At 37.1% G+C, this 15,959-nt stretch overlaps 1 protein-coding gene and 1 pseudogene across 3 annotated transcripts; both read left to right on the plus strand.

The window, feature by feature from the left end:
• The first annotated feature begins 832 nt into the window (after nt 1-832).
• On the plus strand, nt 833-2,374 carry LOC132109452 (peptidyl-prolyl cis-trans isomerase NIMA-interacting 4-like; annotated as a pseudogene).
• Nucleotides 2,375-2,951: 577 nt separating this feature from the next.
• Nucleotides 2,952-15,944, plus strand: LOC132109449 (long-chain-fatty-acid--CoA ligase 4-like). 3 transcript variants are annotated; one of them, XM_059515527.1, is made up of 15 exons: nt 2,952-3,098; nt 5,859-6,355; nt 7,073-7,250; nt 7,420-7,529; nt 8,454-8,592; nt 8,773-8,923; nt 10,844-10,967; nt 11,068-11,139; nt 11,215-11,354; nt 11,438-11,607; nt 11,748-11,822; nt 12,855-13,043; nt 13,148-13,262; nt 13,390-13,547; nt 14,286-15,944. In XM_059515527.1, the coding sequence occupies exons 2-15, from the start codon at nt 6,017-6,019 to the stop codon at nt 14,441-14,443; spliced, it is 2,118 nt and encodes a 705-aa protein (XP_059371510.1). In that variant the 5' UTR covers nt 2,952-3,098; nt 5,859-6,016; the 3' UTR covers nt 14,444-15,944. The 3 variants fall into 3 exon arrangements, with proteins under 3 accessions (XP_059371510.1, XP_059371509.1, XP_059371511.1); XM_059515526.1 differs by having other exon boundaries at nt 2,965-3,116; XM_059515528.1 differs by lacking the exon at nt 2,952-3,098 and adding an exon at nt 4,126-4,290.
• The last annotated feature ends 15 nt before the right edge of the window (nt 15,945-15,959 follow it).

Consider the following 15,959-nt stretch of genomic DNA (forward strand, 5'->3'; position numbering starts at 1 on the left):
AGGTGAAGTGTGAGTGCGAGTGTGTGTGAGAGAGAAAGAGAGATCAGTATTATGTGTCAGGGATATAAAAAAAAAAACACGAAGGATGAATCAATGCACATACATTTTATCAGGATACAGTTAGGAGCATTATAGACATTATGAAAGTAAACACAGCAGTGTTGGTAGCCTTATAACGTGCCTGTGTGAAGTCAGCATCGTGTCTTTGTAACTTTACTAAAGCCCATAACAAAACAGTTATCGTTGTGCTATCGTTTCACTTCATGTCTAACAAAACATTCATTGATAATTTAATGTGTACATTTTACCATTTTAACTATTAACGTTAAGCAGAGACATACAGTGAGTGTGACAAACACTTTTGGGCTAAGAACCGAATTTTTCATTACTTACAGCCATTGCAGATAACTTCTTCCTCTTCTGGGCAACTGGCAAATACAGATAACAACAACTTCTTCTTCTTTCTGGCGATGGCAAAACAATATTTCCTTCTTTTACCGATTAAAAACATCACAAACTTCTTCACTTCACGTCTTCTCGACGATTCTTCCTGTTTGAAATTTAATGAGAACGTTACGTAGACGGATATAGTCGCGGTTTATGATGGCACATCCGAGTGGGCAGGGTTGGATATGTGACGTCTTTGGATGTGGGTGTGGTTTCTGACGTCACGCTTGGATGTGGGCGGAGTATCGACGTCACGCTTGGATGTGGGCGGGGTTGGATGTCCACCGCAGGCTGCAGCGAGCCCTACTTGTAACCGCGTGGGAATCTGTGAGGGCTAGCGAAGGTCTTAAGTGGAAATACATTATCCGACACGAGGTGATAGAAAATGCCACCAAAAGGAAAAGGTGTTAAAGGTAAACAACAAATATATGATGCTCCATGAACAAACTCTAACATATGTCACCATATCGAATTTATAGCATATAATTTTACTGTTACATTAGCTTTTGCTGATGTGCTAGCTATAGCTTGCAGCGTTTGTGGCTAACAGATTGTAAACATTGTTACACTGCTGTGTGTCTGTCGATTTTGTCTCGTTGTTCACAAGACCAACTAGTGTTAATATAACATTTCCGGATATTGTATCTTAACTAAAGGTGTTAGAAATGCGTGAGGAAGAATGTGGCCAAATGTGTAATTCGCCTAATATTGTTATTTCAAAATGCTTAATATATCTAGCTACATACAGATGGATAGGTATTATCTTATTTGCATTGTTGTATTTGTAAGATGTAAACATACACTTGTATTTGGACAGGGGCAGCTGCTTCAGGTAGTGGAGACAGAAGGCTCAGAAAGGAGGTACAGCTGTAAAGTAAACATCTGTATACTGTATTTTGTATCTGCATAAGAAATGTTACTTTAAAATATTACAAAAATAATAATAACTGAGAACAATTTTCTGATAGGTTCTGCATATTCTGTGTGAAAAGCATGGTTAGTGTATGGAAGCAATGGAGAAAATCAAGTCTGGCATGCGCTTCAGTGATCACAGTACAGTGAGGACAAAGCCAGACAAGGAGTAAGACATTTGTCATGCATAAAAACAGTGAATTAGTAGCAGTAATGTGACTTGCATGAAGTGGAGTTTTAAAAAATCCTGAAGTTCCTGTGTGTACTATATAGTTTTTTACCAGCAGATGGCAGTCAATGCACTATCGATGCTAGAAAACCCCTAATTTGCATAGAATACTGAACTCATATTATTCGATGGATTTTCAGTAACACTTACATACAGCCTTTCTGTATCATTTCAGTATCAGTCTGTTTAAAATAAGTCATATAAAAGATTATATGTTCTATATATGCTATTGTCATAGTTTATCAGTAGTACTGTATCATAATTTAAATTGAACACTGTGATAGAAATGTAATTCTCCTGGGAAAAACTGTAGCCTAGTACCTTCAGTGCTGTGTATTAAATGAAATTAAATTAAATTTATGCATTTAGCAGGCGCTTTTATCCAAAGCGACTTACAATGCATTCAGGCTAAAAAATTTTACCAAACATGTGTTCCCTGGGAATCGAACCCACAACCTTTTGCGCTGCTAACACAATGCTCTACCACATATACCTTTAATTTCACAGTTTTTATCAAAGTATGTTTTAGTACTACTCATTCATTAATTTGTTATTCAAATTATGCTTTTGTAAGTATCAGGATAACCTCAACTGCTTGTGTAGATTAAAGTTCTGGTTTGCATACAGGGTGACCTTGGCTGGATGACAAGAGGATAAATGGTGGGACCATTTCAGGACGCAGCGTTTGCACTGCCCATCAGCACTATGGACAAACCTGTATACACTGATCCTCCCGTGAAAACCAAGTTTGGTTAACACATCATCATGGTTGAAGGCAAAAAATAAATGCACTGAACAGCTTGATGTTGTGGTAAAATTTCATTTGGTTAATCTACAACACAGCATTTACAGCATAGTAACATTTTGCAGTCATGAAAGATTGTTTTTTTATATATGTATATCACTATGTAAATAGCAGCCAATAAAAACTGATCTTAAGGAGCAAATGGTTTTGATGAATTTGTCTTAGTGTTGGGTGTGTTTTCTTTTTCTCACAAATTTTGTTGTAACATATTATTCCAGTAAGCCTTCCATAGCTTACACTACTGATGCTTTCATTAAGCTACATACGCTTTTTTTTCTTTCTTTTTTTTTTTTTACTACAGAACGAGAATATTGTTATTATTACATACTGAGTTATAAATCTTTCTCTTCACTGCCTAGAGTCTAGAATATGACTGGGATTTTACCGTTAGCTTTTTACAATTCTTTTCTTTTTTGTTTGTGAAACTACAGAACAATAAACGTGAGTCTTTTAATTGTATTAATACTAATATTATCAATATAAAAAGTTTTATCAATACAAATTTTTTTTTTTTTTTAAGTGTAGCCGTGACCTGAAGTGCACTAGCAGAAACAGGAAGTCTTTCGCTTCCATGTCTAAACCTTATTGGTTGAAAAATATGGAGTCAGATGACGCAATATTTCCGGGTGTAACGGCACGCGCCGGAGGTAACTGTCGGTCATTGCGCTTGGCAGTGGAAGACTGAAACACAAACCGGTTCTGGAGGTAAGAGACTAAAAGCCGGTAAGATCATTTTCTAGCCACATACTCATATAGTCGTAACACTTCAGTCATACTTAACGAGGGGATTGTTTTGTCGTTTGTTTTTCTTGTTTAGTGCGACAATTTTATAGACGGCTGAAAGAGATCAAGGAAACGCTAGCTTGCTACGCTTCAAATCTGAATGTACACGTCATTACCGGGTCTGAATGAAGATTAAATAGAGTTTTAATACATGATTGTTTAATATGAGGCTAGGTGATGGAAAAGCATGTCTTGGCATTCCTCACGATGATGATGATGCTGCGTTTGACGTTTCGACATCCGACAAAGAGCGTCATCATCACCGTCTTCATCACATTCAAAAGATCAGACTTGTCGGAGTTAAACAGCTTTAGCGTGTTCCATTAATCATAAACCAACAGTGTTCCATTTATTTAAACGAGCCGTTTCCACGGTGATGAACGGAACACGTGTGACGTTAGCTGCGTCTCAGGAGCCGCCGGCGTTTTGAACAGCACGTGATCGTGCCAAAAATGGATGCTAATATATTTTATGTATCTTAGAGGTGGAAAAAACTTTATTATCGAAAGCTAGTAGATAAAACACCTTTTATTTATGTTTTATGATATTTCTTACTTTATCTGTGTGTTAAATCGTTTCAAACTAACGTTGAATGTATACAGAAAGTTAGACTTTCAAAAGTAGTGTTGACATGACATCATCAATGAATTATGCTAATATTTGTTTAGGAGTTGTAATCACAGCCACTCAACGGCAGTACTGATGTGTAATTTTAAAGTGTACATTCAGGTCAAGTTATCATAAGGTGTCCTTCTAGTAAACAGAGGTTGGGTTGTAAAAGATGATAACAGACATAATGGGATCAGATCCAGGATCCAATCATTCAGTTCCAGTCCATGTGTGTCCACCTGCTGAAGATCTGCTCTGTGAGTGGGGTGAGCTGGAGGGATGGATATCATTGGCTGTCTCTTCTCACTGACCACTCTCACCAGGCTTTAGGGTTCACATTGAATCTAACCTTTGTCCAGGTTTCAGCTCATCAGGGAAGATTAAAAAATTGCACCAGTTAGCATCCACATTTGTTTCGTCGTAAGTTAATTTGTTATTGGGTAATGTCGTTAACTTGGATGAGCAAGGGTGGAGGTTTAATTAATGTAGTATCTCCAATGTGAAGGTATGTGAATGTTTAAGTATTGGATATTTAATTGTAGACACTAACTATTTTTCCTCTTGGTTTTACATTTTGATGAACTGTATTGTGAACAATAGATGATGGCAATGGTATTTTTTCGAATAATGCTGTTAAATGTAAATCTTTAGCAAATTAATATCCATATTTATATATGTATGTATTTTATAATGGTGATTTCTAAATTCATTTTCATAGTATTTAGTTTGAATATCAACAACTTATTGCTTATTTGCCATAACATAAAAATAAATATGGCTTATCATTATCTGCCAGATTGTTAATATTGGTGCATCCCTAATATACTATACTACGTATATTGTTATCAGCAGTAAAGTTGGCAGTCTTTCTTAAACTTATAATTTAATACATTTTTTAAATGTAATATTAAGCAAATTGCAAAATTAATAGACCACATACTTTTCCTTGAAACAACATAACTGTGATCTGTGATGTCTACATTCACTTCTAACATAAAAAAAAAAAAAAAATTGGTTGTTTTTGGTATTTTTATTTAGACAAAAAAAGTTCAGAATTGAAATATCGACCAATATAAGCCACAAAAAAATACATTTATTTTGCCCAAGCTATGAATGGTATATGAGGCTGTGGATTGTGTCAACATCACATGATATTTCAGCTGGACTGATCACATCTTGATCTCTGAACAAAAATGTTGTCAGTCTAAACAAACAAGAAAGAGCTTATTAACTGTCATAGTAAGAGAGATTTGGTTGTCTGCTGTTATTGAGTGTCTAGCTGAGTCAGTGGAGTATGTCTTACATTAACCTTTTGCCATTAGCTCAGCCCTGCAGTTGGCCACACTTGTCTTCACCGTCAGGAAGGACTTGAGCTTTTAGGGGTCTAATTTCATAGTAAATTCCCAGCTTGGCAGCACTGTGTGCACAGGTTGTAACAGTAGTGTTGAGGTGATGTTGTTTCTGTTCCATATATGAGAAACTAATTTCTACTTCCTTAATCTGACTCCAGTCGTGTGATCAAGAGATGATTTTATCTTCCTGAGATGAAGTTATTTTAAGCCAGAGATTAAGTGTTTCTGCTCAACTCAATAAGAACGCATTTGTTTTAATTATTTTGGGTGTTTCATTGAAATCTAACCCATGGGCTTGGCATTTCTGCCATGCTGTACCAGCAACTAGAACACTAGATAAACCGAGTGTATCAGGTTTCATCTGTACAAACATTAATAGATGTCTGGTAACCTTGTGATTTAATATCATACGTCCATCAGTCCACCCTGTCTTTAGGAGAGGACAGGCTCTGCAGGAATTGTGTCACTTCATATTAGTCATTAAATGAGAAACAGAGAGACGCTATTCACTGGCCTGGACCTCTTGTGTGGTGTTTGTGACCACGTCCTCTAATAAGCCTAGCTTGTCTCATTAAAGCAGCTGAATGAATGCAAACTGTTCCGATTGAAGCCTCACACTCTTATTTTCTCATAGAAATGTCTCGTAGGGCTGTGTTTCAGTTGAGTACATACATATTGAATAACATACATTTCCTTTATGTCTTACTGTCATTCTCATCAGGTTGCACATTTTGGAGCTACATATTGGACACTTCCCTAATCTTTCTGAACTTTGATCCGGGATCCTCCACAGGACAACAAACTCGCTCTATCTCAGGATTGGCCTGATCCCTTCATCTTTCAGTCCCCTTCAGCTTCTCAGCAGACGTGCGTCTGAACATGGACCTGAGTACCATTCTCTTGTTCCCAGTACATGTAGTAGTGAGGCTCTACTCACTCTTGAGCTTATTACCATGGTTCTTCCTGACTGGAGCTCAGAAAAAGAAAGCCCTGGCAAAGAGAGTCAAATCCAGGTCAACCACCGGTCAGGCTGAAGGGCCGTATCGTTCCGTGGATCGCTTCGACTACCTGGTCACAGAGGACTTCCCTGGAAAAGACACCCTTGATAAGCTGTTTGACTATGCAGTGGAGCGATTCGGTAAAACGGACTGCCTAGGAACCAGAGAAGTTTTGAGCGAAGAAAATGAGACTCAGCCGAATGGGAAGGTCTTCAAAAAGGTACGTCCTCCTCTGACATATTCTGTACGGCTGTTATCACAAGTGTCTACTTCTAATTTTCTGCTCTAATCCAGTTTATTTAGTGAGGTTATTCACATGACCTTTTTAATCATTCTAATTTGCTGCTTAAGAAACTTTTTATTTATTGAAAATGGAAATCTTTTGGAATAATGTAAAAAATATTGTGAAAGTCTTTACTGTGGTGTTTGATCAGTTTAATGCATTCATGCTGAATAAAGTCATTTCTTTCAAAATGAATTTTACTGCCCCCAAAACGTTTAAAATGTAGTGAATTTCCCTTTATACATAAACATTATATTTATAGATATCCATACAATTATAAATGTTAGTATATAAATGTTTATATACCACAATTTATTATAATGTGAAATTTAAATTAACATTTTAATATTAAAAACTAATTTACATTTTAACATCGCTTGTATTCATGGTTCACAAGAGTTCAAAAGTGAAATCCCATCACAAAATCATTTGACATGTATGAATTCCACATATATAATTGGGGATTACAAAAAATTGATGAATTAAAAATGTCAGATTCAGTATTCTTTTTGCCATTCACACTGTCATCCAACATTTGGATCACATTCAAATTCAATGTGAACACAACGTGAATTTGTTGAGAAAGGAAAAACAAATATATAGCCTATATTTTTTTTTTATGTATAAAGGTGTTTTATGGCTTTGTCTTGGCAGTTTATTCTGGGCAATTATAAGTGGTTGTCCTATGAGGAGATGGACACTCAGGTCAGTCAGTTTGGGAGCGGACTGGCAGCACTAGGCCAACAGCCAAAAAGCACCATCGCGATTTTCTGTGAGACACGGGCAGAGTGGATGATCACGGCTCAGGCCTGCTTCAGACGCAATTTCCCATGTAAGGAAACAAATTATTATTTTTTCCTAAGGAAAAAAAAACTTCAAGTGAGTCATAGGTTTTATCCTTCATGCTTTAATGTGATGACGCATACAGTAGATGTGCTGTGACTGTATTGGGTTTGTCTTGATCTTCTTCTGTTAATTTGTGTTTCATGTGGTTTTTGTAGTGGTCACCTTTTATGCAACTCTAGGAGAAGAGGCAATGGTTTTCGGATTGAATGAGTGTGGAGCTACACAGCTGGTCACCAGCGTGGAATTGCTGGAAACCAAACTGAAGGTGAGCTAAAGACAGCAATGAAACCATCTCAGTGGTTCCTGTACTACAGAGTCACAGCAAAACAATATATTACAAGAGCTAACAAGGTTACAGTAACAGGGTACAATGAATCAGTGCCAACTTGGCACCCATTTCAGTTCCGTTCTTTTTGATAACTGAACTCATAAACCAGTGTAGTCCATATAACAAACAAACTAATTCCTAGTGCTTTTAAACATGACTCATGAACTCATGGGTTATTAGTTTGAATCACTGAATGAACTTGAATGAATTAGAGCAGTTACCAAATGAACATCTGACTCGCTGTTAAGACTGAATCGCATGTCTTTATGTTCAGTCATGTTTGTCTCCGTGAATATCTCACCCTTTACTTTAGTTAAAATTTTTTTCCAGCGGACCACCAATATCATAAGACATTGATATTTGGTTAAATACATGCCTTTATGTCAGGGGAAATTCAGTGTCATGACCTGTTCTAATGCCAATGTCAACTTGACGTAGAATAGTGACAAAAGCTGATATTGATATTTTGTTGGTTTTTAGTTGTGGTATTAAGTAACCAAAATTCATGCCAACAAAGTATTTTAGACACCAAACATAGACATTTAGCCATGACATTTACCCATGATGTTAACCAAACACCAATGCCTGCCAAATAATGTTAACTTCCACACAGCTTTAATATACATCATCATTTGTTGTTGGTTTTAAGTCATCGTATTAAGTAACCAATATTAAACGTCCATCCGGTGTTGGGTTTTGATGTCAATCAGATATCTGGTGTCCCCTGGGTTTTCCTGCCCTGCCGCAAGAAATATTTAAATTTTTCATTAAATATTCTGTTTCCATAAAAGTTATCTGCATTCCATTTATAATATAATTCATAACTATAATATGTGTTTCCATTTGTTTATTCCCCTACAGAATGTTCTTCCACAAATCCCCAGACTGAGGCAGATCATCTATGTGGACAGGAAGAGCATCAGCACAGTGGGATATCCACAGGGCATTCAGATCCATAGCATGCACTCTGTGCAAGAGCTGGGAGCCAAGCCAGAAAACTGTAAGAAAGGGCACCAACTTTACGACTGACATTTAATTTATATGCTAATTAATCTTTTCAGTGATTGGCTGCAGTTTACCCACAGTTCACCCATACTATATTGATCTGAATAAAGATTTGCACTGTAATGGATTAATCTCTATCACCAGAGGAGAAAACAGTGTGTGCTTTGTGTTGCAGTGAGCAGACCCATAGTGAAGCCCGTCCCATCAGACCTTGCTGTTATTATGTACACCAGCGGCTCCACCGGTAGACCTAAAGGGGTGATGATCATTCACAGTAACCTGATCGGGGGCATGGCAGGCCAGTGCGAGAGGATACCTGGTTTGGGGTGTGTATAAATATCAATAGGGTGCCACAATGGCCACCCATTTATTCAGCAAACTTGGTTCCAAAATTGTATTTATTTTTTACCATACAGATTTTATAAATATCTTAGTGTTATAAGCCAAAACCAAACCAACTAGCTATGAGGTGAAACACAATATTATAAACTTTTTACACTATAATATGAAGCAAAACTGCATTTCAAAAACGAACAAAAAGACCAAGAGACTTTAATGAAAAGAACTACAATCCCACAAAGTATTGCTTATTATACAATCAAAAGCAATTGAGAAATATGAAACCATTAATTTTGAGATATATATATATACACACACACACACACATATATATATATATATATATATATATATATATATATATATATATATATATATATATATATATATATATATATATATATATATATATATATATATATATACATACATACATAAAAATTTTTTAACATCTTTGCTATTTTATTAAAAGTAAAAAACTTAAACGATTCTATTGCATAAGTATTCGTACCCTTATCTGAATGGGTATGATTTGGAAAGGCACACATGCACGTCTTAATAAAAGGTCTAACAGCTGATAATGCATATCGGAGCAAAAACCAAGACCTGAGGTCAGAAGAACTTCCTGTAGAGCTCAGAAACAGGTTTGTATCAAGCCACACACAAGGGTGAAGGTTCACAGAAGCATATAGTCTCTGTTACCCTTAATGGAAGAAGTTTAAAATAACCAGGACCATTATTAGAGCTAGCCTCCAGGCCAAACTGAGTGATTGATGAAGGGCATTTGTTAGTGTGGTGACCAAGAACCTGATGGTCACTCTAGCTGAGCTCGAGTGAATCTCCTATATGCAGATAGGAGAAATCTAAAGAAGGACAAACATTACTGCAACACCACCGATCTGGGCTTTATGGTGGTGTGGCCAAACTCAATCCTCTCCTCAGTGAAGACACGTGAAAACACACTTGGAATTTGCAAAATAAAAGCACCTAATGAGTCCTCAGACTGTGAGAAACAAGATTATCTGGTCTGATGATGCATCGTTTGAAGGAAACCAGGCATTGCTCATCACCTGCAGAGTACCATCCCAAAAGTAAAGTGTGCTTTACTACAGCAGCAGGAACTGAGGGACTCGTCAGAGTAGAAGAAAATGCTCAGTGCACCAAAATATAGAGATCGCCTTAATGAAAACCCAGTCCAGAGCATTCAGAACCTCAGACTGGGCAGAAGGTTCGCCTTCCAACAGGACAGTGACCCTAAGCACACAGCAAGGGTGTCTTATAGACAACTCTGTGAATGTACTTGAGTGGCCCAGCCAGAGCCTGGGATTGTACCCAGTCAAATATTTCTGGAGAAACCTGAAAATGTGCATCTAATTGCCAAATATGCTGATGTGCAAAGCTTGACGCATTAAACAAATAAGACTTGAGACTGTAGAGGTGCTTCAACTAAATATATGAAGTATAACGCAGTTTTTCCAGAGATTATTAAAAACTACCGTATTTTCTGGACTATAAGTCACACTTTTTTCATAGTTTGGTTGGTCCTGCGACTTATAGTCAGGTGCGACCCATTTATCAAAATTAACTTGATATGAACCAAAAGAAATTAACCAAGAGAAACATTACCGTCTCCAGCCGCGAGAGGGCGCTCTATGCTGCTCAGTGCTCCTGTAATCTAGTTTAAATAATATGGGCTGATATCTTCAACTAAAGCATATACCAACCTTGTAGCTCACAGAAGGTATGTCTTTAATGGTTTAAAACGTACTGCTTAAAATCAATTCACCAGTGGAAAATATAAATGGATTTTTTGCTTTTGGAACCTGGTTGTTGCTTTCCATTAATGCAATGGTGCCTGACTGAAATGCATATTAGTTTTGCTTTAATATTCCTGTATGCCTCCACAGACCAAAGGATACCTATATTGCCTATCTTCCTCTTGCTCATGTGCTGGAAATGACAGCTGAGATCTCGTGTGTGACGTACGGCTGCAGGATCGGCTATTCCACACCACAAACACTGTCTGATCAGGTACTGCACCTCTGTTTATTACTGGATCAGATAAATATAGTCACACACAGGGAAATGATGTTAATCTCAGATGATTGAATGGCTTGTTTTTGCTTTGTAGTCAACCAAAATTAAGAAGGGAAGTAAAGGTGACTGCACTGTGCTGAAACCTTCTCTAATGGCCGCCGTACCTGTAAGTCTGACTCCTCAAAACATTTTCATCTTGTTTCCTTCACACCAGTCATGTTAAAATCTCACACTCTGTCAGGAAATAATGGACCGGATCAATAAGAACGTCATGAGTAAAGTGCAGGAGATGAACTGCGTGCAGAGAACCCTGTTCAAACTGGCCTACGACTATAAGCTCGAGCAGATCAAGAAGGGTTATGATGCGCCCCTGTGCAATATGTAAGAGGATATTAAAATAGGCCTTCAGTTAATCACATTAATGAATCTTGAGTTTAATCGTCTTTGTTCCCTCATGTATTCAGTTTGTTTAAGAAAGTCAGAGCTCTGCTGGGTGGAAACGTGCGGATGATGCTGTCCGGAGGAGCCCCTCTGTCTCCCGCCACTCAGCGCTTCATGAACATCTGCTTCTGCTGTCCTGTTGGTCAGGGTTACGGTCTTACTGAGACCTGTGGAGCGGGAACTATAACTGAGGGTGAGGAGTCCTGCTACATCTGGACATCTTTTCCAGTCTATCTTGCACTGTTTATTATTACTTGTAGAGTCTTGTTTAGAAAAATGGTCAGAGCTTTATCTCAATGTGCAGTAAGGATCATATCATCTTATGTTGTGTAGTTGCTGACTATAGCACAGGACGAGTTGGAGCTCCTCTGATCTGCTGTGAGGTCAAACTCAAAGACTGGGCAGAAGGTTGGTAAATACTACCAGTTTTCCTTATTGTAGATGCTTGTTCATATCTTAAAGAAGTAATCCACCAACAACTCTAAAAAGGACAAAAATAAACACTTAAGACACATTCTATACCAAGTTTACTTAGGTAATGTGAAAGCTTGCTTTAAGGAAGTGTCTTTCTTTACCTTTGCCAATACTTATAGTTAGATGTGGCCTAATGGTTAGAGAATCAGACTTGTAACCCAGAAGGTTGCAGGTTCGAGTCTCAATGCCAGCAGGAGTAGGTGGGGCGAGTAAATGAACAGCGCTTTTCCACCCTCAATACCCATGGCTGAAGTGTAATGACTTTGACTTCTTTTTTATATATACTGACCTCAGCATTTCTGTAGCTCAAACAGTAGAACATGGCACAAAAACACAAATGTCATAGGTTCAATTCCCAGACAACACAGGAACTTATACAGCTGCATCTTAATGCAATATAAGTTTTGATAAAAGCATCAGCATAATATATGAATGTAAATGTAATCTGATGGCATCAGTGACACCAAAAGCATCAGGTTTGGTGTTATGTGAGCTTCAGGGAAGCAGTATTTGTAGTATTATTATTATTATTATTATTATTAACTAAATAAAAATGGTTTTGTTCATTAAAATAAAACTAAGCTAAAATAATAAAATAATTTAAGAAATTAAGAAAAACATAACTTGAATGAAAAATTAGAAATGTTGCCTAAATAGCTGAATAGAATATAAAAATAATTAAAAGAAAAAAGTACATACAATAACTAAAATAAAAGCAGAAAATATAAAAGTAACAGCGAATTTAAAATATTAATAAGCACTATAATAGTATATAAAAATATTAAAATTACACGCATGAAGTGAAGTGCTGCACAATAATTCTTTAAAAATGCTTTTGTCTTCTCTGAAAAAAAAGGTAAGAAACAAGATCAGGTCGAGTAAGAAATGTTGTTTTTGGTGGAACTATTCCTTTAACTTGAAAAAATTCAAACCGTTACAGCTGTCGTGATTCTCCTTATACATCAGGTGGCTATACGAAGCATGACAAGCCTCATCCACGTGGTGAGATCCTCATCGGAGGTCCTAATGTGACCATGGGCTACTTCCGGAGTGAAGGCTGTAATAATGACTTCATTGTGGATGAGAACGGCCAGCGGTGGTTCTGCACTGGTGATATAGGAGAGATGCACCCTGACGGCTGTCTTCAGATTGTCGGTATGTTTGGGTTCTGAATCATAATGAAGTCTTTCTTGTTTTAGTTCAAATCACATATTTGTTATCTATGTGTATTATTCACATCTATTGTATGTAATGGCTAGATCGCAAGAAGGACCTTGTGAAACTTCAAGCAGGGGAGTATGTCTCTTTAGGCAAAGTTGAGTCCGCTCTGAAGAGCTGCTCTCTCATTGACAACATCTGCGCTTATGCAAACAGGTTCGTAATCATATGTTCGGCTTTGTCTGACACATATGGGCTGTTAATAACCCTAACAAAGAGTCCTCTCTTTAGAACAGCAGACGTGCTGTATACAGACCTCTTTTCTCTCTCTTCTGCCCACCAGTGACCAGAATTACGTTATCAGCTTCATTGTTCCTAATGAAAAGAAGCTGACAGCTCTTGCCAATCAGAAGGGCATTGAGGGCACATGGGAAGAGATTTGCAACCACCCAGTTATGGAAAGGGAAGTTCTGAGAGCAATTAAAGAAGTTGCAACTTCAAGTGAGTATAACCTAACAGTATTTATAGCAGTGAGGTATGTGGTGAAAAAGGGCGGACACTAAATGTGGACACCGTAGTAAGAAATTCACTGATCTTATTAAGACAAGACCCCTGAAGGCCCGCTCAACACAACATTTGAAGTTTTTGCAAGAAAAACATGCACGGACATGCAAACATTATTATTTTTTCATCTATTTTATTTTAATATTATAAACAAAAAGGAATTCAGAGACCATGATACAAAACAAAGTTATTTTTGTTATTTTAGTCCATCAGACGTTGTGCACACTTGACACTGACTTCACACAACTTCAGCATACACTAGCATATAAAAGTTGAATTCAGATATATTCAGAAAGAATTTTAGATTTATTTTAGAACACTAAACTAAACGAAAATATGAATTATTAGCTGAAATAAAATATTTATGATAAAAATATAAAGTAGCACCACCGTTTAACACTGTTAAAAATAAATGTTTCATTAGCAGTAAATCATCATATTGGAATGATTTCTGAAGGATCATGTGACACTGAAGACTGGAGGAATGATGCTGAAAATTCAGCTCTGCACCACAGAATTGTTACATAATATACTCAAATCGAAAACAGTTTCGCAGTATTTCTGTTTTACTGTAGTTTTGATCAAATACATGCAGTCCTGGTGAGCATTAGACTTTGAGTTGTATAAAATGTGGAATCAAGAGCATGTTTTCTAATGGTCTTTCCATCATTGTAGTTAAACTCCAGCGCTTTGAGATACCAGTTATGGTCCATCTGAGCCCGGAGCCCTGGACCCCTGAAACAGGCCTGGTGACGGACGCATTCAAACTCAAGAGGATAGAACTGAAGAACCACTATCTCAATGACATTGAAAGAATGTATGGACGCAAGTAGGACCGCCCTTACAGCCAAAGACATATTCATCATCAGCTCCTTGCCGTACAACATTACTGTATATCAATCAATGTTAAACACATTTTTCCACAACGGTCACCACAGCCCATTGCTTATTGATGTGCACAAATTTTCAAAGACGAACAATGTTGATAAGCCGTTGGTCTGTGTATTTTTAGTCCTGAGCTCTGGGCTTTTCATTCAGAGCTCTGTAGTCTCTCTGCTGTGAAATAGTGTACAGTTAGTCGTAGCTGATTAGCTTGAGACCTATTGGGTAAAGCTGATGTTTATCTTATCCAGCATAAAGCATCCACTAATTTAATCCTTTTGGTATACAAAAGGAGTCTCTTGCGAAAAGGATTTCATCCATACAACAGCGATATACTGCCATCAACTTGCGCCTTCTTTTTTCGAACGTGTGTTTGTAAAAATGTCCAAAATGTAGCTGAGGTGAAGTCTTTGCACTGTGGGACACAAGTAATATATAGTGATGTTTCTGTGCCTTCTGATTGGTCACTATTTTTAAACACTGATTCCCTATTGGCTGCAAGTTAGAATTTGATTCCTGTGCTTCATTCATGAAGTGCACTTGGAGTTAGTCTAAATAATGGTTACAAAGCATGTTTTTTTATATATATACTTGAAATTTCTTTTTGTTTTGGTTATGAAAATGTATGTAATGTTTTTGAATACTAATTGACACATTTTCTAGTGCTCATGGATTGACTCAGGACAGGTTGAGATGACTGGCAAGTAGTTTGTTGCTCATTTGACCGGTTTGTTGACTGAAATTAAATGAAGGGAACACTGTTTATCAATAGTTTTTCCCTCTCAAGCCAGAGGTAAGGTTTGTATTATATCTGTATCATCTTTCACGTCAGATGTTTTCAGACCATTCATTTTACTGTAAGTGTCTGATTGTCACAAGCTCTCTTGTCTGTCGCAAATGCCACTTCTGCAGGTGTTTAATATATTTGATATGTCATTAAAACCAGTCCTCAATACTTAACATATAAAGCTGAAAAGGAACAAGAAGAAAGTGTTCAGAACTTCAAAACAAGCATATGAATTTTGAGGTTGAGGAACCTTGTCAGTCATTTTTATATTGTATTCTGTTTTAATTTATTTGGTCAAACCTAGACATTTAATTTGAATCCTTGTTTATTTTTCTGAAGAATTGTGATCTGTACAGGCGTTATTTGTTACCAACTGTCTTTCTAGAGAGTTTTATTTATAATTATTTTGTCAGTTGCACTATTCTTTTTTTTTGTCAAGGAGATTTAACCATTGTTAAATGAATAGCCATTAAGCGAACAAATTCAGCAGTCCCCCCCCCCCCACAACCCTCAAGGTTCACGTCACCACAAGCAAGACTATACAGCAGTCAAATGTTTACATTGATGGATTGTGAGTTCACTTGTAGAATGTTCTATGATGACTTATTTATTGTGGTTCACTGTATGTGATATTTGCTGAGGACAAGTAAAATCATTTTCTACTCCGTTTGTGTGGTATT

This window comes from Carassius carassius, chromosome 29 (assembly GCF_963082965.1).
Source record: "Carassius carassius chromosome 29, fCarCar2.1, whole genome shotgun sequence".
Taxonomy (NCBI): Eukaryota; Metazoa; Chordata; class Actinopteri; order Cypriniformes; family Cyprinidae; genus Carassius; species Carassius carassius.